The sequence below is a fragment of the Solea senegalensis genome, linkage group LG11 (assembly GCF_019176455.1).
Source record: "Solea senegalensis isolate Sse05_10M linkage group LG11, IFAPA_SoseM_1, whole genome shotgun sequence".
Taxonomy (NCBI): domain Eukaryota; kingdom Metazoa; phylum Chordata; class Actinopteri; order Pleuronectiformes; family Soleidae; genus Solea; species Solea senegalensis.
In genome coordinates this window covers 14,029,073-14,054,652 of record NC_058031.1, presented here as the reverse complement: position 1 = coordinate 14,054,652, position 25,580 = coordinate 14,029,073, and the positions used below count along the sequence as shown (strand labels likewise).

Genomic DNA, 25,580 nt, shown 5'->3' with positions numbered 1-25,580 from the left:
CAGGGCTCTGCAACAACCGAGTTAAAAAATAACATTATTAGAGTTTGGTGCTGATTGATATCCATGCTCAAGAAATGTTTGCTCTCTGAGTGCTTCCTCTAAATTATGCAAGTCTTTTCTATTATTACCTAGCTTTAACTTAAAGCATCTAGAGGGGACAAAATGAAGAAACAAATGTTAGAAAAATAAAAAAAAAACCTGCAAATAAACATGTCATATAAAGGCAAAGACATAAATAAACACCTGAATTAAAATGGCTTCTCTCAAGAGTTCTCAGGGAATCATCATGCAGTGAAGCATGAGCATTGAGTGACATTTGACATTTCAGGAGTGATAAGCATCAATTAGGCCCAATTCTGACAAAGCCCTGCCGCTGGTTTCTCCTGACAGCTACAGCACTACAGTGAAGTGAGGCATTCAGAAAAAAATGCCCACTGCGCTCCCTCCTTGAAAGATGATCTAAAACCCAAATTGAGCACTGATAAGAAAGTTATCGCCCCTTCCTCAGATGCTTTTCAGCTGAAAACAGACTTAACTTCTACCTGAGGCAACAACAATGAGTAGCGAGTACAAAGCTAATAGAAATGACAGACGAAATAAAGAGCGATAGAAATTGGGCAAAGTAATTATATGGATAAGGAGGTCGGGTTTGATCAGAGCTATATGAGGCGCAATTACAGGACTGAATTTGAAAGGAGGAATCACGAGCACAAAGACACAAGTGAGTCGCATCCTGCATTTCCTTCATAAATATAGCAATTTCACCCTTCATTAAACACACTGTTACCCTTGTGGCTGAATAAGCAGCACTGCATGGGCTGTACCATCTCCCCTCAATGTGTCAGACATCTAGTTCACTTATATTAAAGACCCCGGAATCTGTTGTATAAAGTTGTATCTTCCAGCAGGGATAATCCTTTCACTTAGAGCAAAAATATCCCTTGGAGATTAGGAAACTCAATCTGGCATGATAACCAACTAGATTATTCCTTCCAGCAGTGCAGCAGGGGAGCAGAACCTTTTAAACATTTAAGTCTGCGTTGTCAACAGGATCAAGAACCTTTATACTTTTAGACGTTTAAGCCCTGACCAGATGGTAACAGAACCTGTTATGTCATCCATCTTTCAGAGGATTTAAATGTAGGCTATCTGAACTAAATACATGTAGATTCATGCAATGCAAATTTAATGCCGTGGGGCGTCAGCAGTTGGCACAAATCTAAGACACTGATCTTCATCAGCATTAACTACCATGAATAATTTACTAAATATAGATTACATTGCTTGAGACGGCACTGTACTGTTTTTAATAATGACACCGCGTTAGTCACTGTTTCTACAATTGTTTTATGCAGTGCAGCTGAAAGCACTGGGGTCAGATGGGATTACGAGCCGGACTTTAAAATAGATCCTTGTATTCTCTTCATCAATGGCCTTTACCTTGGTTTTTGTCTCACAGAGTTATTGCAAGACAGACTGAGGGACAGACGGAAGTCGTTTGGTGTCTTTTGGAGTCTATTACACCTGACTTCATCGTGACTCAAAACTGGCTGCTCCTCCAATGAATTATTCCCTTGACTTGTGTCGCGCTCAATCACACAGTGCACTTAATTACGTTAAACCACGAGCAATAAATAAGGTGCGTGACACATCTGTGCTGATGCTTGCTCTCATTTGATGACAAAAAAGCTGCAGGTTCCAGGTCAGGCTCAGGTGATGGATGAAACCAATCACGGTGACATACAGTTCTGGTCAGGACCCCAAAACTAATTGGAAATGTGAATATGCTCAACAGGCATAACCTAGGACACCGGTGTGTCCTATATGCTAAAGATTTGATGGTACTTTGTGACAAAGAATCACCAAACAGTGGTGAGATGGATACCTCTGGTGCTCTCTGCCAAGGATCATCTCTGCCTCTGCTATGGCAGAGAAACAGACATCAGAATTCAATCTAGCTGCACCATCTGTCCACAGATATAAGAGCTGTCATTTGATATGGGCTGCCCGTCAAGAGTGGAGGCCTCAAGTTCACCTTGCCATCAGAGATGCCTGAGACTTTGGTCTTATAAAATGTGATGGATGAAGGCTGTAAAGCAACGACTACACTGGAGTTTGTCAAGGCCCACCACACAATCAAGTCTTTATCACAAGTGTGCGAGAAGTTTAGAACCGCCAGGCAGAGTAAGCACAAGTGGCGGTGTTTTAGTCAGGATTAAAGGAAAACGAACAGATACTTGTTCTCGCATAATAGTCTGCTGAATCAACCTAATGTGTGGGTCTGATGACAAAGTACAGACATTACGTTTTCAGCAAAGTTTGATAATGAATAAACTTGTACTTACTTGCACTTAGATCATAATATCTAAACTTGAACTGAGGTGAAGGTGAAAAGGAGACACACAGTTTAAGAAATGTCAAATTCAAGAGCTATATTTTTGCTTGGAAGCTTTCAGTGACTCTCTGGAGTAAGATGAGTGGAAGTTGATGAGGAAATTAAGGATTTCTGGATGTTGCCAGTTTGGAATAGCGTTCTCTTCCAAACTCATAAAAAGTAAGCCGGGATATTATAAGGATCAGATTTATTAAGTCTGTCAAGTTTTGCAATATATTGGTTGAGCTCCTTGGATTTAAAGTGCACAGTGAACTCTGACAGGTTGAATCCAGCACCGATGCCGCTCAACATTGCTGCATGTTAGGCTGCCATGATGGATGTTGGTTGATAGAAACCGAGTCGCGTGACGTCTGGAGCTCTATAACATACCATACTACTGATGAAAAGTTACAAAACCCATCAAAATTGTTGCTTCTCAAAACACATCAATCCACACATCATTTGTCATTGTCAAACCCTGGATCTGTCATTACCCACAATGCATCTCTAAAGTTTCAAAAGTCTAAATGTGCATGATATATGAGCAAAATAAAAGAAATCTCCATTGGTCAACAGCAGGCAAAAAACATGCTGGTGTGTAATACTAGTTAAACTTGCAGTGCCTGCTAATACCGAATTAATGTCAACACTAAAGGTCATTTTTTCAAAAGGTTTCACAAACATTTTGTCATGTGTCCAGCCGAGCTGGAGACAAGTGCAAAACGGATGGATTTCTACTTACATGCGACATGTAGACTGGCCTCTCTGCTGACTATAGTTCCAAAAGAGTTTGAAGCCAAGCACTGATAGATGCCAACATCTTCCTCCTTATTCAGTCGGCTGATGTGTAGGTTTCCTCCCATGAGAGAGTAACGTGACCCTGGTCTGGGCAGGATGAAAGAGTCGTTTAACTTCCACCTGTGAATGCAAACACACAAGACATGACCCGGTGTCCTTAATACAGAAGGTTTATGTGCCGTGTAAAGTGTGAAAAATGGACAACAGGGTAAAATAGAGAGTGGATAATAGCATAGAGCAGACATGAACAGAGACGACACAGTCGGACGTTGCTGGAAGGAAAAACAAATTGACTATAACTCAAATTAAGGGGACAATCAGCAACAGGTCATTTCAAAAACACTCTTCATTACTATTCAGGCTGTTATTCACTTCAACCACAAATCCTACTCACTAATCAAATTCAGTACATTCTGACTGACATGTTCTTTGTCTTCTGAGTCCTTGTTCATCATGCCCGAAATCAGCATCCTCGCGTTCAATCACAGTGATTATCACAGGGGAGGATCAAGAACCAGCACTACTCAAACAAGTTGGCTAAAAGCAAACCACAGGATAATGCCGTCCTCTGATTAAACATTCTTTAAAGTAATACAACAATCCAGCAGTTCTGTGTCTGTGTGTGGCTGTGAGAGACACACAGAGAGACGCGGGGAGAGAGAGAAGAGCAAAATGCAATTGTGAGCAATCAACTTTTAACTAAACACGACGTCTGCGTTTTGATTTAAGAGACTTATTGTTGTTCACTTTGCATAATTGCAGCTCTATTTCCAAGGAAACCTGCTGTGCTGATGCATGTGACCATGTCATCGGAAAAAAAATTACACAGACTACAAGGTTCTATTAACTGTGAATAGCGATTAGAGTTTACAAGCCTCTTACAACACGTGAAAAGCAACGACTTTCAAATTTCATTTAGCACAAAACTTTCTAAATATATTCTGGCAAATTTAATAAAGCCACTTGGTGCTTGAGATTCTCTACAAAGTTAATGTGCAAGTAATACTTTCACTCTCATCACAAATGGCAGTTACTGAGGGGAAAAAGAACACAATCTATCAATAAAAGTGAGACTTGCACAGGCAGACGTTTTTGAAATAGCTCTTTCTGGAAAGAAAAAAGGCACAATTACGCTAACCGTTAGCTCTTCCATCTCAATTAGATTGTACAACTCTGAGAGAAAAAGCTATCTTTATGTTTCTATTCTACCTTCCTCCCTCTTTTGTCCATGAACATTTAACAAAGCCAGTGGGGGGAAGGGCTGAATGGAGGGAGACATATGCAGCAGAGTGGTGCTCAACAGCAGATTGGCTGATTGGATTGATTTAGTGATGTGATGCTGGAACTGTTCCGAAGGTTCCAGATGAGAAAAATCAAGGATCCATGGTGACAACTTAGAGTGGGAGTCCTTTGCGGCAGCGGTCGTTGGGTAGTATAACACAAATGAATTTGTCCTTTTGCCCCAGAAATAGACCTGTCTATATTCACCTCAGTGAGGAGTCACTAAGCATACGACGTCATACTGCTGAACCCAGACCAGGACCCAGAAGTCATTTCCAAGGCTGTCAACAGTGACCTTTATTTCAAAAAGGAACTTCTCATAGTGATGACAGCGCCATGTGATGTGTGCAGAGCAAACAAACTATCACAGCAGTGTCCATCCAAACATCAGCTCCATCCTAAAAATTGATCCTATCAGCTTGTGCTAAATCTAAAAAAGAATCACATCCTAATGTGGTATATAAACGCCCACAGTTGGTGACAATTTCTAAATGAATTAGGTGGGGAGCAGGACACTCTCTTGGAACTCGATATCAGAGGGTCAGAAAAGTAAAAAAAAACTTCATGAATTGTTTTTATTTAAAAAAGTAGGACTATTCAGACACTGAAATAGCATCTTTGCACCTGACCCAAATGATAGGATCTTGTACATTCATTTCAATTTGTGTCCATTAGGCATAGCACCAAAGATCTACAGCCACATTAACGGCTGCATATGCTGATGTTATGAGAGATCATTGCAACCTATTACACATTAAATGCTTAGCTTTGCAATTTGCATTTAATTATGCTGACAGGAGTACAACATCTATCTGAACCCATTTGATAGATTGTGAATTAATAGTACATGCACTTGATGCGCTTCATTGCAAATCATCGTTCTCCATTTGTTTTCATTTGTCCTCATTTCCACAGCAGAGGCGCTGGACATCAATTTGTTTCTACCACAGTCCCTGGAGGAAAAACATAAGGCGAGTGTGCTGAACGTGCACAAGGAACAAATACTGTTTGTGTGCACCTTTGTCTATTGTGGGATTTGTGTAACGATAACCTCCATATCAGATGCCCCGTGGCAGTGTCTGAACAGCCCCTGGCAGTGATTCTCTACATAAAACATTCGCGGGTGTAGTTATGGGACGACCCTTCAGACCCTCTCCGTCCACTTGATGTTCCCAATGGTCACTGATACCGACAACAGGAAATGCTGCAGCAGATCAATGTCTATCTGGCAATGCAAAAAATATGACAGTGCAGCAACTAAGGCTAATTAATTCATCATTCTCAAATTAACCATGACTGACAGCAAGGCTTAGCACTGCAGTCAGTGACCAATGGCGAGCCATGAGGCCCGCCAATCCCCCAGTTTTCCAGGGCAATCAATACAGTCTCATTTAGGTTTTTGGTAGTGTTGGGTGGTATGACTTAAAATGTAAATCACAGGATTTTAGTACAGTTTCACAGAATACAAAAGGTATTTTTTATGCATGATCATTCCTGCAATTAATACCAGTTACTTCTTTAGCTATGCCCTTATATAATTAGATTTGTGTCGATATTATCAAACAAAAATGAGCCACAAAATCAAAATATACAAATTGCAAATAAAATTATTTGTGTATTGTATTGTATGTATTTCATTTGTTTGAAAATACACTTTTTGGAATGATCGGAATTCGCTTGCTCCGCCTCATTTGCGTTTGCGCTCAAAACTTGTTCTTTGCACTTGTTCTTTTGGTTTTTTGTAAGCAAGCTGCCTGCCGATTGGCTACTGGAATGAGCTATGATGCGTTTAATGACATCCAGGAAAATCCAGCTCTGCTTCACAAAAAACAACCATATTCTTTCTGGAAATATAATCATAACATACTGAAAAAGTAATTGAATTCAGACATGTTCAGACACAAATTAATTTGATTATTAAAAATAATAATAATAATTAAAAAAAATACTTTTTTGATATTGTCAGCAGAGAAGGCCCTGCTGGCCCTGACAACCCACCACTGTATATACATATATATACATATACATATATATACATACATATATATATATATATATATATATATATATATATATATATATATATATATATATATATATATAAACATATACTGTATGTAAATGCATCATAGCTCCGTGGACCTGCTCTAGTAGTATTGCTGGCCTTTCGTTGAAGCTGCCATTTCCTATTTGGTTATAACTTTGACTGACGTGTGTTGTCAACCAATCAAAATGTGATATCATAGTGACAGAACGCCCCAGGCCCAGCGATGTGTCTGGCGCTAGCCCCCGCTGTTGTCATCAACGACGTTTGAACCTTTGGCGGGTTTTGATGTAAGCTATGATCACTGCATTAACACCACCGATCTCATGGCGATCGTTTGGAGAAAAGAAGGACATTATTTCAAGAGGAAGACCTACACCGAAGAGGTACATCATTTACCGTAGTTGGAGTGTTAATGATAAATTTATAACATTTTTTAGAAGTGGTGAGGACAAAACTGTTGATCATAAATAGTGTCGGGGACGTGTTCCGCCGCGTAGCTGACGCCTATGCTTATGTGGAAGCTTGTTTTTGTGTCATATAGTGGCTTGTGAAATTGCGTTTGCTGAGTGACTTAACGGAAGATGTGGTGGCAATGATGCAGTAGACTGTATGTAGACTATAGATGCGCAGTGATGTGCGTGTGCGCTATGGCGTGTTTTTTTTGTTTTTTTTCTTACTGAAGGCCCTGACTGAAACCCCACGGTCCGCTACTGTGTATATATCTGATCAATTAATTTGTGGCCAATCAGCAGGCAGCTACCTAAGGCCCGCCCATGGACAGAATCCCAAACAAAAAACCAGGGAGAGAGTTGGAGCATGCGAAATTCCATTTGTTGCAAACAAAAAGGTGAATCTACATATATATATATATATATATAGATAGATAGATATATATATATACATATATATACATATATGTATATGTATATATATATATGTATATATATATTTTATTTGCAAATTACAAATTAGATTTTGTGGTTCATTTATGTTTGCTCAATTCATAAAGTGATGGTCCCCTGTCGGACAGCATTTCAGTGCGCCACGTTCCATTTTTCATATATCAGTCTTGTGGGATATGCCCAGCATTAGTTTTTTGTAAAACATGTTGCACGTGAAGGCTGTAGAGTATTAGTTAAGGTTTTGTGAATCTAACCCAAAAAACTAAGCAGAAACTGTATGCAAAAGGTCATGCGTATGTTACCTGTAGAAGGGCAGAGGGTGGCCCTCGGCCTCACAGCTAAACACCACCTCTCTGCGATTTTCTCCAGCTTGAAAGGGAAACACCACACTGCCAGGCTGTTTGGTGAACATGGGCCTCAGCTGGACTCCACTTCCTGTGTGGGAAACCAGAGAAAGAAAAAACTACATCAACTGCGATGTGCTGGTGAGGCATTAAAAACACCTTTTTAAAAATATAAATCAATATTTTTAATGAAGCCAATGGGAAATACAGCTCCACAGGAGAAGGTTGAATCGCTGTACTTCTCTGGCACTGATCTTCATTTTTCATATTAGTCACTAAAACGTACCAGATCCCTGAGGTGGTGCATAATCAGCTGTTAACCTCCATAAAAGTTTAATGAAAACATCTAAATATACAGACTTGTCAGAGGCACACAGTGCTGTCACAATGCGTCAGCACAATTTTATGTAATCCCTTCAAACTTATTGCCACCTTCCCAAGGGACGTTTCCCACACGCAAACACAAGAAAGACAGGAATAATATGCTCTCATTTCAAATTCTCTTTTCATTCAAAGCATCAAACTGGTGTCCTCTGAGAAGCAGACAAACAAAAGGCCTCATCACTTTCAAATCATTTAAAAACATGTATGAGAGAAAGAGCTCTTGTTCTGTGTTTGCGTCTTGTGCTCTTTCAACATGGTTTTCTCTTGTGGAACCAGGACACACCATTAATTCCTCAAAAATGAAATGTTGCCATGATACAACAAATCACAATTGCTGCTTCCATTTACACCTTTACGGTGTCATCCACTTATTATTACACAGTCATTATTATTCTGTTTGTGAGAACATAGTCAGGCAGCAGCATGTTACCCATGGGGTAGTCAACACTTGATTGAACTAAACACTTCTTTCTGTAATGGAAGGGAATTCAAGTGTATTTGTCCGGATACGTTTGCATCTCTGTGATGGAGCAGAAGAGGGGAGATACTGCACGTACAATATCTATCGTAAATGTATGAAACACAGGTCGCCAAAATACTGTAACTCTCTGAGAGGGTGGGGCTGGGAAGGGACCTTGTAGACTATTCTTCCTCCTGACTACAAGGATGAACTCCTGAGAATAAAAAGGCGGCCTAATTATAATACTTGTTAGATGAAGCGTGTCCTCTGAAGCAGTGCTGACAAATGATTGATTGCGAGGAAGATGCCTCAAGTATATTCAAACCCAAATCCTCACATTTATTGTACCCACACTTGCCAGAATGATAAAAATCTGTAGTAAACATGCGATTAATCACGCTGCCTTTCCAAACTGATACATGTTTTTTTCAGTTATCACGTCACAAACATTTGCAATTTAAATAATCAATGATGGTTCAAGATTAATTGTGTACACATCAGATAAATAGCACAAGGTGAATTAACCTGTGTCCTTTTGCACCCAGAGAATAGACAAAGTCAGTCACAGTTGGGAAAGTGCCTTTTATATTTTCTGCAGAACACCTTGAATTTGTGGAAATCTCATCTTAAAACAAACCAATTGTTTTTGTTGTCATTGTTTTGTTTTGATGAAATGTTACCTGCATTATTATTTTTGTGTTGCCATGAGAATCTACCCACTGACAACATCACAGAAAATGTGAATTTTTTAAAAAAAAAAAGTCTGTTATAATGGGTTAAACTGTTTAAAGCATACAGATCCAGAAAGTCTTCTTCAGGCATGAAAAACGCTCTTGTTTCCATGTTGTTGCTAATTATACTTTTGTCTTATTGCTGTCTGTACTTTTAACGTGAAATGCTTTATTTTTATTGCCTTTTCTTTTTTTACATGATTACAGGCTTTACTGTACAACAGTTTTTACCAGTGCTTCATAAACAGAACTGAAATGGATTGGACTGAATTGCCTTGCTGTGAAAATCCGCTTTACAAACACGTTTACCTTGCCTTGACCGGGTAATCTTGCATGCACTGCAAACACACTGCAACACTCAGTGTTTATGTAGCAAAAATGTACACAGGTTTACTAACGATGGATGCCAAAGAATGACGGCGCTACAAAAAAAGAATGTGGGGTGTTAAAGTGTACTGTGTATATAGTGCAGCTTTACTGAGTGAGTCACAGTGAGCTATTCACTGTGCTTATTAAATGTGGTGAACCTCTCACGTACTGCGCTGTTGCGCCATTTTAACACAGACACCTGCAACAGAACAACTTGCATTGCGATGAATGCAGCCAGTTTAAACTGTCAGTGCTTGGTTTGCATACGTGTGTATTGCCCTGAGTGATGTTGTGATGTGTTGCATCACAAACATGTAAATCAATGTTCAATTATTGGGACATTAATCAACATAGATATTTCTATGTTGATCAACAGGCAATATTCTTGGCTATAATAAATTGAGTTCCCAGGGCTTAGCCTAAGGGTTCAGTTCACACTGATACTAAACCTCTGTAACTCTTTCATATCCCTAACAGTAGTGAAAGTAAGACGCTATAGGAAAAGCTGAATTATTATCTGTATGTTTTCTTGTGAAAAAAACATTGTGATCCAACAAAACAATCTCATTTTGGTGGCATACCTTGTCTTGACCAAACTTTTGGAAATACAGTAGTTACCCTATTCAAGATATAGAGAAGAGGTCAAGAAACCATGTTGGAAACAGAAATCAGATTGCAGGTCCAGCCCTGCGTAGCCCAGAGCACAGAGAGTAAAACGATGAAAAAGTGCTCAATCAGAGCGGTGCACTGATCCAGAATCCTAAGAGGAAGTCGACTGCACAACGCTGTGGGACAGAGATGGAGGTCATTATAAAGGGATCTTTAATAAAAATAAAAAAATCTGCCGCCTCCACTCATATTTGTCACCTGCTGCCAGATGGTGATATGTGCAGCCATTTTCGAAGGCTCCACAGACAACACAGGACTCAGCAGCGGAGCACAAGTGGAAGGCAGAGGGAGCTGTTTTGGAAGTTGAAATAAAAACTAATCTCAAATTCAATACTAGCTGACAGCAAATGAATTCCTCCAGCTTACCTCAGCATGAATAAACAGGCGCATGGGATGTTGGCTGTGGGGGAGGTATTGGTCGTTTGTGAGGTCCCAAATCCATTCGTTTCAGCTCAAGGTTTTATGCATCAAATAAAAAAAAGCCAATCTTGCTTCCTAAAGCATCTTTCCCCTCTGTTCAGGCAGATAAGGCACACCTTTAAAGTCTCTCATTCAGGGGCAAATATTGCTCTGGAGCAGGAGGCAGGTTTGAGTTGTTTCGATTCCAATGTGATTTGATCTCATCTTGTCTAAATATATGTTAATATTTCTCATCTCTCAGGGTCCTTCAAAACCAGAAAACATTATAGCCTAAAAAAATAACATTTCACCAGTAAAACTGTAGCGAGAGGAGAACGTAAATGACTTTCAGTGACTTTTCAGATGTAGAAAGCAGACATAGTGAAAACCTATTAAGGGGAATTAAGCTTACAATGTTGGGACTATATTTAAGGTTGTACTGCACTGTAAAAGGTGTTGATTACATTAATTCCAATGCCACTGACACAGTTCGCAAGGGGCGGAATGTTGCAAACACGTCCCCAACCAATACCTAACAATGTCACACCATCCTCTAGCTAATCAGAGCTACAGTGCAACTGAAATTAACACCCCTTGTATTGATGGTATCCAATAGCATGCTCACTGGGGAAACACAGAAATCGATTCAGTCCAACTCCATATGTGGGGAAAAGCCAATTAAAGCTGTTTTTTTTGTTGTTGCTCTCTAGTTCAAACATACTGCTTACAAGAACACCATTTGTTACCTAATTGTGGTATTATCCCTACCTTTCCCTTTGGTTATTTGTCACTTACCAGCTGTTTTGGTACACACTAATGGAAACATTCATCATAAAAAACTGTACCATTATGTTTCCATCTACAGGAACTTACAGAATGCCTAATATGACCATTAGAGGTTTTGTAAAATAAATCATTTGTAAAAATCCAGATAACATTTTTACACAACTACTGATAAAATATTAATCTGATGGTAACTATTAAGAGCCTGACTGCCGTGTCTGTGTAACATAATGCGGCTAAAAATGTTCAGAGGAAATGTGGAGTAATGTTATCACACTACAGGATGTATCCCCGTCACAGACATATCAACATCTTCACTGCTTTTTAATTGAACGTGTTTTTGTTTACAAGAATTCATTCAGCTTAACCCTTTAACTAGACCTGAAACAATTAATCGATGAATCGATTATTAATCGTTTACTAAATTAATCGACAACTATTTTGATAATCGGTTAATCGGTTTGAAGCTTTTTTTGAGAAGACATTCGAGAACATCATCATTTTCTGGTTTGACGAACACAGATCAACATTTTTTAAGGTTTTCTGTTATTTTATGGACCAAACGATAACTATTACTATAAAAGGTCCAGAAAATGTCCTGTGAGTAAGTCCTTTTGCCCATTTTTCCCGAATAACTTCATATATATATATATATATATATGGCAGTTATGTACTGCTTGTTAAGATGGTGTATTAACAATTTAAAATGAAGAAAAACAAAACGTTTCATTTAGAGAAAACACTGTAGTTGTACACAAACACCAGAGTTTGTGTGTTAAATTTGAAATTTGAACAGTATGAATGTTTTAAAAAAAAAAACATTTGTTTGAGTCTTTGTCTCAATGTGCAAAAACAGGGCAACAAAATGGAAACTATGAACAGGCGTTTTTCCAACTCTCTCCTCTGTGGTGACAAAGTGAAATTACCGAAATAACCACACAATGGCTTCGACGTGCAACTTCTCAGCTTTCAGAATCTGCTGAAATTTTTCCGACGGCACAAACCGTCGCGCAACAGCGGTAATGCAAGTTGTGCTACACACAGTAACACACAGTAACACACAGTAGGATTTGCTCTCGGGGTCCCCCTACAGTTTATGTTTCTGTAATATATGTCGTAGTAACATGTGCATTTGTGCATTTCTGAGGCAGGACTTCAAATGTACAAACCACCATGCCTTCAGACCAGATATATGATAGCTATAACACTCAACATACATATATGATTACATAGTTTTTATTTTTCAAGTGCCGTAAAGTACAATTTTGTAGTTATTTTTGTGGCATTGACCTGAAAACCAGAACCACTACAGGCGACGTAGACCGACTCAGGCTTTGACGGATGTGCCACTCACCCTCTCGTAAGTTGACAGACCATCAAAACAATCTCGGGAGACATTGTTTGAAGGTTGAAATCCTACATTGTGTTGCTTTAAGGGTATATTAATCCCACACTGTAAACAAAGGGGATGATATTCCATTCCCCAGAGGAAGTAAAAAATACACCCAGCAACAGAGGAAAGGATCATGGGGGAATCTTCCTCAGCATCACATGTACACTGAACTTCAAGTATGCAATAAAATCCTCGCTTAAGTATTCCTAAAAGGCTTTACTGTGTTCTGATGAATCAGTAAGATAAGTCAATATATGAAAATCCTCTGTACACATGGGGATATTACAGAGCAGAGTAAAAGCAGTTATAGGAGATTATAATGTTGGCGCGGAGCAGCACACTTCATTTTCACTCACTATCCGCTGAAGCTGCTTCAAATCAATGGATGGGCAGACATTTGGAAGTCCTGTCCTGTAAATATTTATTTGGGGTGACTACATGCTGTGCCATGGATAGATTGAACCTTTTATATCTGTCTAAAAACAGTACTTAAATACACGGATGTTTCATGAGCTTCTGAGCTGACTGCAGATAGCAATTGCTATTTTGGTAAAAAAAAAAAAAAAAAGAAAAATGCACAGCACGAGTCAGTCTCATTCAGCACACATTGATTTGACCAACGTAGCCTGCCAAAGCCTCTCAATCACACTAGGAATCCACTTTCACTTATAACGAGCATTATACCCTTTGTCGCTCACATTAAAATCACCACGGGGACAGTTGTCTTCAAATGAAATGGTACAATTATAGCTACCAATTCTGCTTGTAATCTGTACATTGGCACGTATTCCATCAAGGTAGATTACAACTATCTGGATTGAACAACTACAACATCCGCTGTTATTTAAATCCACTGTCAAACGGACATTATCTCCTCCCTTGGTTGCGCCACTGCCGCGCCGAGCCAGTTAAGTGACAAAATGAAAACCCGTGTTAGCTGTTGCTTAATTCTGATTTACCAGTATGACGTGGGTGATTTGTGAAAAACTAGACATTCAATCATATCACTTAACTGCCTTGAGGACTTTGCTGAACTTTATCACCTAGTGGCAATATAAATGATGTAACTGAGAGACACCCACACATCCAACCGTTTTCTAACATGTATTTTGAATTATTCGCAGAGAGTTTGATGGTAAGAGCCTTAACAGCAACCGGATTTCTGTTCCCAGTGCTGCTAAGCTGAAGCCCCCTCAAAGACTTATCTGTGATTACACTATGTGTAATATATGTCACACATGTGTCAACATTCTACAGCAAAGTACTTGTTAAAGTGGTTGTCCAGTAATGGTGCTTAGTTTGTCCTAATGACCAGACCACTTCTTTTTTTTTTAATGTTCCTACTGATTAAAGAAAAGTCAAAAGTGGAACGGGATATTTGTTAACTCGCTCTGCCAGTGAAACCCTGATGAAATATCTTGTTTGTGCCTCCTCGCGCTCTCGTCCTCATCCACACACAAGCACACATACTAAACAGCACAAGCCCATGCCTCAGGCTATTCAGACCCTCGGGGAGAAACTGAGGGGGGGGCTGGTTAACTCAAGATGAACTCACTATGGGACTGACTTCCCTTGGCCTTATTGCTCTCCCACACAGCAGTTACCTACTGTTTTAAGAAAAACACTCCCAAGTCTGGGTAAATAACCTGCACGGCATCTATCACCCTCACACTGTGCTTTTTCTACCCAGAATTGCAGATCTGCATCCTTTCTTTCTTTCTTTTCTTAGGAGGTCTATCAGTGTATTGCGCCATGCTTGTCTTGCAAGCGGAGCATATGTAATGTAAGCCCATACTGAATATTAATGCTGAGTTACTCTGTGTTACCAAGAGTGAGGCAAGGTCTCTGCAATACAATGCTTTCCAGAAACAATTTGCTCTCTGCTCCTTTGTTCAGAACTAATTTGCTTAATCTGAATTTATCACAGTGGCAAAGAAAATAATTTTGGGATCCCGTGAGCATCACGCGCTGCAAACTAAATTGTCTTCTTCAAGCATGTTAATCTTGCATCAAAACTCCAAATACGGCAGGATGTCAACCAGTGCTTATATGTGCAATGTAAATCATATCGTCATAGTCTCAGTTCCCAGAGGAGCGCCTCATTACACGTCCACTGATGTGCATTGGAATTAGTAATAAGTGGTGCTAATTGCCATGTAGGCAAATTTAGGTCCGGATGTGCCGGTGTACTTTCGAACAGAGACGTGTGCGCACAAGCAAATACACACGCAAACACAAACACGTGCACGTATATTAATTATCTTAGGTCCCAGCTGTGTGTGTGTGGGGCTGGTTTGTAGAAAGGCAACATGAGAGATTGCACTTTCCTTGAGATACTATGTTCATGCAACAAAGCCCTGATTCATCTTGTCCTCAGCTTCAGACTGCAACATTCTTAAGGGAACTAGCATTTGACCCTGAACACTGTAGAAGACAGGACAATTGAGGTCTCTCATTAAAGACAAGATCAATGACAAGATTTCTGCACTACTACCAGTACAATCTCAATTAGGGCAACAATTGAGGGGCTCTTTAAAATGAATGACTACACATTCCATTAGTAGATGAGGTCAGTCTTTCAGAGAAAAGGAAAACCTGGCTTGTTCTTTTCCAACAAGACTGATTGGAAGAAAGAGATTTGAGTACTACTACTGCTACTCCGTAAATGAAAGAATGTAGATTTGCTGTCAGCGGTAAGTTGTTGGTTTGTTTTGTTTTTTTCCAGTAACACAGTCTACCCCTGTCGTGAGTTGATGTACGATCCAAATTATCTTGGAGACAATATTTGAAGGTCGAAATTGGGTTTTGTGTTGCTTTAAATCTGTTCAGTATGCCAAGGCATTATCACGGCCAATTCATAGCCTCTATGCCAACAACATTAAAATGTTTGGGCAGCTTACCTGTCAGACACTCCACCAATGACAGCAGCAGAATAAGTTTCCATAGCAACTCCATTTTAATGGTCTCAGGTCAATACAATCTCACATCCAACCACAGGTGTGTAGAATCCTGGCTTTTTCCTTGGCAGCACTTTCACCGTTCATCTGCCAAATGAAACAAAACGAGGAAGAAAGCCATTACACACCCAGATACAGTCATATACAATGCAGTATGAAATATAAATTTGACAAGTTAATGACGAGCGTATGTTGGGAGCAAAAAGAAAAAAAGGTAATCGCATCTAATGTGTCACATTTAAACTGCTGATCACAGATATTGGGGTAGAATGTGCTCGAATGCATCTGTGGGAATAATCCAGGAACCGCTCCAGCTTGTACAGAAAATTATTTGTCCAAGCAAAACACTAGGAAAACACTGGTGCACAGCTTGTTTCAGTGTTCTTAACAGTGTATAATGAGGATCCTGTCCGCACGAGAAACATAGAGCAATCGCTTGCCTGTATTCAAACCTGCTGAGACAAAACAAAAAGCAAGCCGGTTGTCAGACACATCCCTCGCATGTAATAAAGCACTGTCCTGGCTCCTTGAGTTCATCTGAGCTGGGGGCTGGGGGGGGGGGATTATGTATTTCTGACATTAATAGCTGAATGTATGCCGCAGAAAGCCATCTTGAGTCCCATGGGAGACTCACACAATTGATTTTTCTCAAGGAATAAACTGCAATTTATCCCAGCTTACACTCAAATGAAGTCTCAGGAAAAAAAGATGTGACGTCATAATGAGACATGCTCCCGCTGTCGCCGATAAATGGCGCCGCGCTTATTTGTCCCAAACGGCCGTGAGTTCAAGCAGCAGATACATGTTTGCATATGATCGGCTGGTTACGGGGTGGAAAGAGACGGAGAGAGGAAATTAGCCATTGTCCCCGCTCAAACTTGGTACATTTAACTGACTGATGGCACCGTGTCCCCTGACTGCATATCACCAGCATGCTGAAATAAATCAGGCAAATAAATAACAACATATAGTATAGTCTATCAAAGGAGAAGTGCCAAAAAGAAGCAGGGACAACAGAATGATTGCAGTTTCGTAGTTTCTCAGTCGTCTGCATGCCTCTTCATTTTTGCCCCCACTGAAAGGCATGATGGAGCATCCTGATGCTTATGTGAATACATCAGCTGCGTGCCTGACACACTCGCCTACACTCCGCTCCCTTCTGCATGTACTAAACCATTAAAGGCAACATTTTCCCCCTTTAAATCTCATTATGGAGATTGGGTTTAGAGTGTCATCTTAGTTCAAACTTAACTTGCAATTATTAGGATGCAAATGCAGTTATGAGTAAATGTTGGCTTTTAATAAAATCCCTTCTTGTTGCTCCTGGATATATTTGGAGTGCTCCTCCTTTGAGGGAATAATTGTGCAATACGCAATGAATTAATTACTCCAAAGAGAAGCGTAGATACGTCGCTGAAACTTTATATTCCAACCTCACACCCATGCCATATTATTTAACTGTTTTATTAGAGCTGCGAAGGTTGTACGATTCATCGATTAATAATCGATTACTAAACTATTTTCTGATTTTTCAGCTTCTTAAATGTGAATGTGTTCTGGTTTCTTTGCTTCATATGACAAAGAAATCATTAACACCAACAACGGTAGTTGCAGCTCTACTGTATATTGTAGCCAAATCATCACGACGATAACATAGGAAATACACTTCATGTTAGAGACGGGAGTGTCAATGCAATTGCTCCATGCTCTTTACACTTGGCATTAAAAAAAAAACAGTACGTCACTGCTTCTAAGAGATCGGCACTATCTATATCCGTTGTCTATTTTCTTTCTATAACATATTTTTTTTCTGTCAATACACCACATCCAGTATTGATTTCCCTGTCCCTGTTATGTACTTATAGCAACAGGACACATTAGCATTCCCACTATAAAACTTCTGTGATAAAAAGGGGTTTCAGATTCCCTCTGCGAGTGGTTTGAGTGATTGGATCCCTATGGCCCCGTTTAAACCTGGTATCAACATTTGTCACAGGTCATTTAATCCCAAGTGGACCGCCCTGAGAACGAACAGATGTGATATCACCCGAGAAACAGTGAGATCTGATCGTTCAGACCACATTTGGACGTGTTGTGGGACACACTTTGGTCTTCTTTCAGCAAGGACTGCCTATTCGACTGACGACCTCAGAACTGCCAGGTATAGTGAGCCGAAAGTATTTAACACTTCTCAAAGTTTCCCATCCACTCTTCAATAACCAACCTCGTGATATCACAGTCTGATACACGTCTGTCCTCAGTGAGGAGGACTTTTCACACCTGGTATTAAAATGCATCCTGGATTCATCTCCTGAGACGACATATGATTAGATCTTGGTGTCCTCTGTGTTTACTTAAATACACACTGGTGTCAAGACTGTTTGCAAGATCAAAATTATGTTTTTAACAAGTCTGAGTGTACAGATGTGGCCCCTGCCAGCCTGTGTGTGTGTGTGTGTGTTTGTGTGACCGACAGAGAGGGACCACAAAAAAAACAGACAAGCTGAGTGAATCAAAAGTAGCCTCGAAAATGTGAAAATGTTTTAACCATTACAAAAAAAAAAATCATATGGGGATCAGAGGAAAATATTGTGGTAATGGATTCAAACGCATCCATGTATAAGTGTGGGGGGAAAAAATGTCTGCCTTGAGGTCAGATTGCATTTTTGCATGTTCGGGAATGCAAATGTCTCCTCCGGTAATACCAAGCCTGCATGGGGCCTTAGGTTTCTTGGATCATATCAGACTTTTTTTCCTTTTCTGACAAATCCAACCCAGTGATTTTGACCAGTATCAGACGGATACTGAATATTGCATTTCTCTCTCGGATACACATAAACAACACATTCAAAATGAATTGATCTGTGTTGGGTAAGAGACCTTACCACAAGTGGTTACTGAGGAGATTAGGCAAGATCATATCACCTTAGTCAGACGTTAATCAGGTCAGAACAGAACCAGTGAGTCCTGGTGCTAGTGTAGACACACTTGTATTTAGTATTTAGTTGTGCCAGATGTATGTAAATGTCAGAAACGATGGCCATCTAAAAATGATATATGCCGTCTCTTTAGCACAACCAGCCAAGACGTCAAGACAGTGTGGATTTCTGAGACACCCCACTAATAAACGCAGGTATCTGTTGGCCTCTATCAGCAGTCTCTTGATCTCTGTTACTCACATGCCCTGAGACATGAGGAATCAGACAGAAGGGTTAGTGGGGGGATAAAACACAGCCGTTTGATCCAAAGGAGCTCAGCACTAACATGATGGCTTGGGGAGTCAGGAGTGTCCATGGCAGCGTCAGACTTCCTCTTCTGTATAAATTAATTACTCCTGTGACCTTAAGTGGTAGTGACAGGGCCAATGGCTTACTTTCATCCCAAATTGATTCTCTCATTTGTTTGCTGTATCTGATGAAAGTTAATGACGGGAAAGGCTTCAAACTTCTTCTTTTTTTTTTTCTTTTCAAGTTCACCGCTTTCATGTGTCTCTGCAAAAAAAAAATAAAAATCAGCGGTTGAAAAATGGAAAAATGAACCAAGGCTGGGGCGACAGTCCTGGCCTAAACATTTCCAGACTCAATTTGAATAAAGTCCACTGCATTTAAATGAAACACTACATGCATGAATTCAGCGTGTCATAAATGCAGAGGACATAATTAATTCAAGGATTCAGTGCATTGAATGAAACAGATTCACATAATGTCATTCTGTCTGGTAAATGATTTAACCTCTGCTGACCTTGTGAGGATCATTCCGCATACAACATTATCCTTGTCAAGTGCCTCATATAATGCAATGGAACTAACACATCAATAGAGGCAGTAAACGATTCTGCCCCCATTCAAATGCTTTGACAAGTTTAATAAGTGAAGCTAGTAAAAAGCTTGTGATTGATGCTCAAAGTTCAAAACATTTTCATTAAATCCAAGGTGATGAAAGGAGATTCAGCAAAAATGTGAAGTGCTGTTGAGATTAATATCTGACTCTGTGATCTGTAGGTAAAATCTTCAATTAATATTTCCATTTTAAAGGAATTAGGTTGAAATACCCCAAATGTCAAATTAACATGATAATCAACCTCTCATGACAATGAGGTCTACGTGAAGACATCAAGACTGGCACATTTTACATGGAGATTTATCTTTGGAGAATAATCCACAAAACTTAATAAATTAAACCAATCTACTCAGCAGCCACAATGGCAAGCATTTGCTTTTTCAGGCATCGCTTCTTTTCTGTGTTTTATATCATTATTAATTAAATACCAGTAAAGCAAGGTCTTTCACACTATATGAAATTGTGATGTGCATTTTTCATGAATTTATTACTTTGTAAGTGTGTCAATCGAGGCCTCCGACTTGATGTTATTTATTATTTACTAGACTTTTTTTTGTGATTAATCACTTGACAAAAAGCTCAGTAAAAGAGTAACTGACTATCTGATATTTCCATATTTAAAAGTTACTGGCATGTAAGACAGGGGAAAGCAGAAAATCCACACATTTGAGAAGCTAAAATTGTGAAATAATATAACTTTTTCTTTTTTAATTTTATCAAAATAGTTTTAGGTTCATTTTCTGTCAATGAACGAATCAGTTAATCGGCTAATTTCAGAACTTGTGCATTTCCCAGTGCTTGAAATTGAAAGAATCACATGGAACCTGTACCATAAATTGCAGCAGCAGTAAGCTTGGCTGTTCAATCAGCCCGTTCTTATTCCAGAAGTGTCATATACCGCCACACTGTCACGTTCCATGGATGCACACAGTATCCTACTGCCGCATTTAGCTGCTCTAAGTGTCTAAATGTGGTGGCCATTTAACGACAAGGGAAGTATATACTCTATTATATGTAATTCTTTGTGATTTATTATTGGTCATGGACAAGTTGATGATGCAAAGAGTGAACATCCACTAAGCCTAAGCCTGGACATTTGTCCTCACCCTAACCTCAGTCCTTTTCTTGACCCGAACCCCAGCCTCATTCTCTGACTTTCATTTTACCCGCTAACCCATTGGGTTTACATTGGAGTCAATTGAAAGCCTGGCATGTCTGCGTCTGGCAGGCGATGCCAAGGGATGTAACAGAGCAGTGAATATGATGCTCTCGGGATAAGAACAGGTTGGTAAAACCAAGCACTTGATGTTATTTGATTTTTGAGGAAATGCAGCTGCTTTGAGGGCGGCATCAGAATTGAGGAGACAAAGCGCCCCTTCAAATTTCAGTGTTGTCAAAGTGACACCTCTGTTCCTCTTCCTCTCTGACAGTGCCAGCTGGAGTGGATAAACCACAGATTTTAGTTCAGTCAGCCTCAGAAGCTGACAGCAGTGGCAGCCGATTCGACCCTCTCCGCTACACCCGATCTCTCTGCTGCCATCAATTTTTCAGGACTCAAAAAATGTATTAATAGAAGGGTACTGCAGGTCCCTTTGTTGAAGAGTCCAGATGAAGATAAAATTCACACTAAAATGCACAAGCAGCCCTCACATACTCACACACACATCCACTTCGCTCCGAGCTCTGAATCATGAATGAGACCAGACTCCCACACTGCGCAGGGACGAGACCAGACCAGGAAAAATAGCATACAATGCTGCATCTTTAATCACCTGAGCCTTGACTTAACTTGATCCGCTGACACCAGCTCAATCACTGTTTTCCATGTGAGGCTTAGCTCACTGCTCTGAAGGCCTCCAGTCATCTAAAATTAATTTCCTGGTAGTGCTCAAGTTAAGACTACTGGTAGTAGAGAATGGCAAATTTCTCTCTAATCCTGCAAGCAGCTGTTGAAGAGAGGCAGAGATAATAATCACAGATCAATTAAATGACGGCTTTAGATCCTTTGAGAATAAATAATTCAATAATTTAACCAAAATGCATCCATTGTGCACAGCAGTCCGAAAAGCAATATGATTATTGTTTTCTTATTATTTTTACTTATTTTGGCAGAGAGTTAAAATAATGGTTTGATAAAAAGAAAAAAAAAAGCTGGTATTAAATACATGTTAAATTGGTGGAAAAACAGGATTGTACCCTTCAGTAAAATGTATACATGAAAGGACTGACTATCATTTCAAAGGTGTTTTGAAGTTGCAAGTTCAAATGTACTTTTCAAGTTCCACACAGATAAACAAATTGAAAAGAAGAATAAATAACAAAACTGCACTTCCTCTCCCACCCCACCACCCACCCCCCTTTACAGCTATAACCAACAGGCTCAAAAGTTCTGGGCTGACAATTTGTGTGCCAACCCATCCCCCGCCCCCCCTCCTCGCAAATGGCACACACTACGGCACACACTATAGAAGTCACAGAAGTGCCAGCGTATTCCCCAGACCCAGACTCCACCTCGGATAGAGACAAAGAGACTAATGGTGTTTTGATCTAAGCACACAAGCCGCAGGCATGACATAACACATGCCAGCTTCCTCATTTCTCCACACTGCACCAGGGGCACTCCAAGGAAAGGCTCCTCCCCTTCTCCCTTGTGATCAAGAACAAGTGAGGACGTTGAAAGGTTCTGCCTGCTTGCACACACATGCGCCACGCTTTAACATAAACTCCATATGGTAACAATGCACATAATATAAAGTTGAACGTGTCAGAAATTACTTTCCAAACTTACTTTTTCTACAAATTTCATTAACCTCAGGGAATGTACTCATTATATTTTCATTACAAATAACCTTTGACTGGAAGGTCCTACATATATATATATATATATACACACACACATTTTAATCACTTGTGGCAGTATATATTAGAGTATTTGTCTTGTGTCTGATGCTGGGCATATGACTTTCAGTTAAATACTGTATATTTGCAGTATGTCTTTACTGCAACACTCACTGAACTCAACAAATTGTGGGATGTAATATCAGGTCCTGAGTGGAGAAAAGGTCAAACTTTTAGTGAGCAGCTGATTATACAACCTTTAAGAGCCCTAATTACAAAATTGTTAACATGCATAAAGTATATAATCAAGTAAACATGTTTTTTCTCCTGCATTTGTTATCTCACATTAATGCTTTCATTTCAAAACGAAGGGTTCTTGTCTGCATGCTTGGACACTCATGCATACCATTAATCATTTCCCAGCGTCACCACCACAGCACGTACTACTACAAAATGAGTCTATGAATATACAAATTGCACGGCAGTAAATTACAATACATACATTCCAGTCGTTCCAGGATGAGAGGGAATCATTGAACGTGATGATTCTCTGCCTGCAGAAAATTGTGTTTATGGATGGACACGTCTCTGAGGACGCCACTGACTCAAAAAAAAAGAGGAGGAGGAGGTTCCCCACATTAACTTTTTAGTTTCCCACTGAGTGAGCAGTGCCTGGTGTGCATAACAAAATGCGAAATACACACAAAATAGTTGAGTGCCTGGGTGTCATTCAGTTGACAGTACAAATCCGGGTTGTTGATTTTAATGACCAAGTCAATACTGGTTCATATTTGCATCTCTGCTGTTCAGCTACAACATACATGACTGTGACGAGTCAAATTTTAGTCTCTCCGTCACTGTCAAAGATTATGATGAACAAAGACCTGGTTTCTTGTTGTAAGCTGCAACACAATACTTAAGCACATCATTGTGCACTCAATTTGGCCTGCACCAGTACATCTCCAGTACATGTATTGTTTTGTTTTCCCCCTTACAGAGCATTTAGTGGGGCACCGTGAACCTCATTTTCCACCCTCCTCTTTTTGTGCCAGTGACATCATCAGAAGTGTGTCCAACCATAAACACACTTCCCCAAGGACATGTGTAGTAGCTCTACTATCCCAGCCACTTGAACACAAAAGGTAAGAGGAGTAACTTCACTCCAGAGTAGTCTTTAGTGGTGGGAATTAAAGCGTAGCATTGGGTAGTTACGTCCAAAGAACATCCAGCTGGCACACTGTCAGCACGAAACTGAAGACAGTGCTTACAACCCTGATGTGATGTGCCTGCAAAGGCGGAAGGCAGATGAGGCTGAATGCAAACATTTGGCCACGGGGAAGTGCTTATACTAGTCAGAGGAACCACATCTAATTTACTTAATAGCAGAATGCAGAATGTGCAAGGAAGCTCCCTCTCACACATATGGACACGAGATTTCACAAGAGTAACTATTCACAGCGGAGTCGCACGAACGCAGACGGACTTAAGACAATCTGAATGGCAATTAAGCAAATTGCAATCAAGGACAGTGAGAGATGATGATGTGACTGGACTGAGTCCAACCCCGCAGTTGATCACTGATGACAGATGAGTTCTGCCTGAGGTTTTAAATGAGCTGGGGTTGTTAGGTGGATGTGGCTCCACTTAAAGAGGAAAAGGTGTGTGGAGTAAGTGATGCCCAAGGCAATTAGTATGTTAGTATCTCTTAACTCCAGTGGGGACTGTATCACTGGGATTTCAAACGTGTGAGTTTTTAATAACTGGCGCATGGCCATAAGGGCATTTATTTATTTATTTATTAGGGTTTGAGCACAAGGTGCGTATTTATTTATTTATTTATGTATTTAATTAATTAATTAATTAATTATTTGTTTATTTATTTGACCAGCAATCATTTTAAGATTAATATCTGGTTTAATTTTTTAAAAATAAATTTGACCTGTTCAACATAGTACACAATATTCTTGTGTCCATTCACAACATATTTATATGCTAGACATGGTGCATTGCCTATAGTGTAGTGTTTGGATGTATAGACAGATAAGATGCTGATATTCTGACTTTAATTATGACTTAATAAAACATTTAACTGTAATTATCTCCTGCCTTGATTGGAAGTTTGTTTTAACTGAGAGGCGAGTGAACAGTGTGAACATAATAAAGAAAAATAATAATGAATTAGTGGCTGGAGAAAGCAAGTATGGACAATATTGGAATTTATTTACCTGAGATTGTCGCCTGCGGTGTTGGCTGGTGTTTATCCCTTCTCGCAGATCCATGTTACTCCGCGCATCTCCTCACTCCTTCTGCCCAACAGTCCCCAGCATGTAGACGGCGCCCGTGAAGTTCAGTTCTCTCAGGTGCGGACGTCGATTCCGCGTAAATACACACAAACCTCCCGCCGAATCTGCATTAAGTGAAAAAGCCGTCTTTAGAGGAGACTATCCCACCGTACCCTCGACGTCTTCAGTGTCCGGGGTGAGTGGTTGTCGGCAGCACCGCTCCTCTGCTCCTCTCTCCAGACTCCCGCGGCTCATTCACTCAGGCTGTTCCCCGCTCTACCTCCACCGCTGCCGGGCTCACACACGAATAAAGACTGCTACGGTTGTCTAATTCTCAAACACGTAACTGTGCGGTTTAAAGTAGTTTCGTTTTTTTTCTCCCTACACCTCACGGTGTTACTAAATGTAAACGTTGGGAACAGAAAGTGTTCTTGTGGTCTGGCGTCGCTGTTTCTGAATGAATGAGGCTCCTGCTCGTTCGCGGGATGTCAGGACTAGTTGCCCGCGCGGGGCGGCGGCAGAAGTGGCATGTGGGGCATGAGAGTGGGAGACAGGCTACAGTAGTATGTATTTATTTATTTATCTAAATGTACGGAATTAGGGCCGCAAGTAAAACATAAAAATACAAAATGAGAGAAAGAAAGAAAGAAAAAAACAGCATGAATTCTGAGATTAAAATCTTAGCAAATTAGCAAAGAAAAAGTCAGTATTCTGAGAATGTTTGAGAGA

At 40.0% G+C, this 25,580-nt stretch overlaps 1 protein-coding gene across 1 annotated transcript in view; it reads right to left on the bottom strand.

The window, feature by feature from the left end:
• Positions 1–25,358, bottom strand: part of cntn3a.1 (contactin 3a, tandem duplicate 1) — a 67,920-nt gene extending 42,562 nt beyond the window's left edge. Inside the window, exons 1-4 of the mRNA XM_044037368.1 lie at positions 24,795–25,358; positions 15,835–15,978; positions 7,705–7,837; positions 3,117–3,292 (exon numbers count right to left, since the gene is read on the bottom strand). Of these exons, the coding sequence (XP_043893303.1) occupies positions 3,117–3,292; positions 7,705–7,837; positions 15,835–15,889 (364 nt within the window). The 5' untranslated portion in view covers positions 15,890–15,978; positions 24,795–25,358. The remainder of the gene's footprint in view (positions 1–3,116; positions 3,293–7,704; positions 7,838–15,834; positions 15,979–24,794) is intronic.
• Positions 25,359–25,580: the final 222 nt, after the last annotated feature.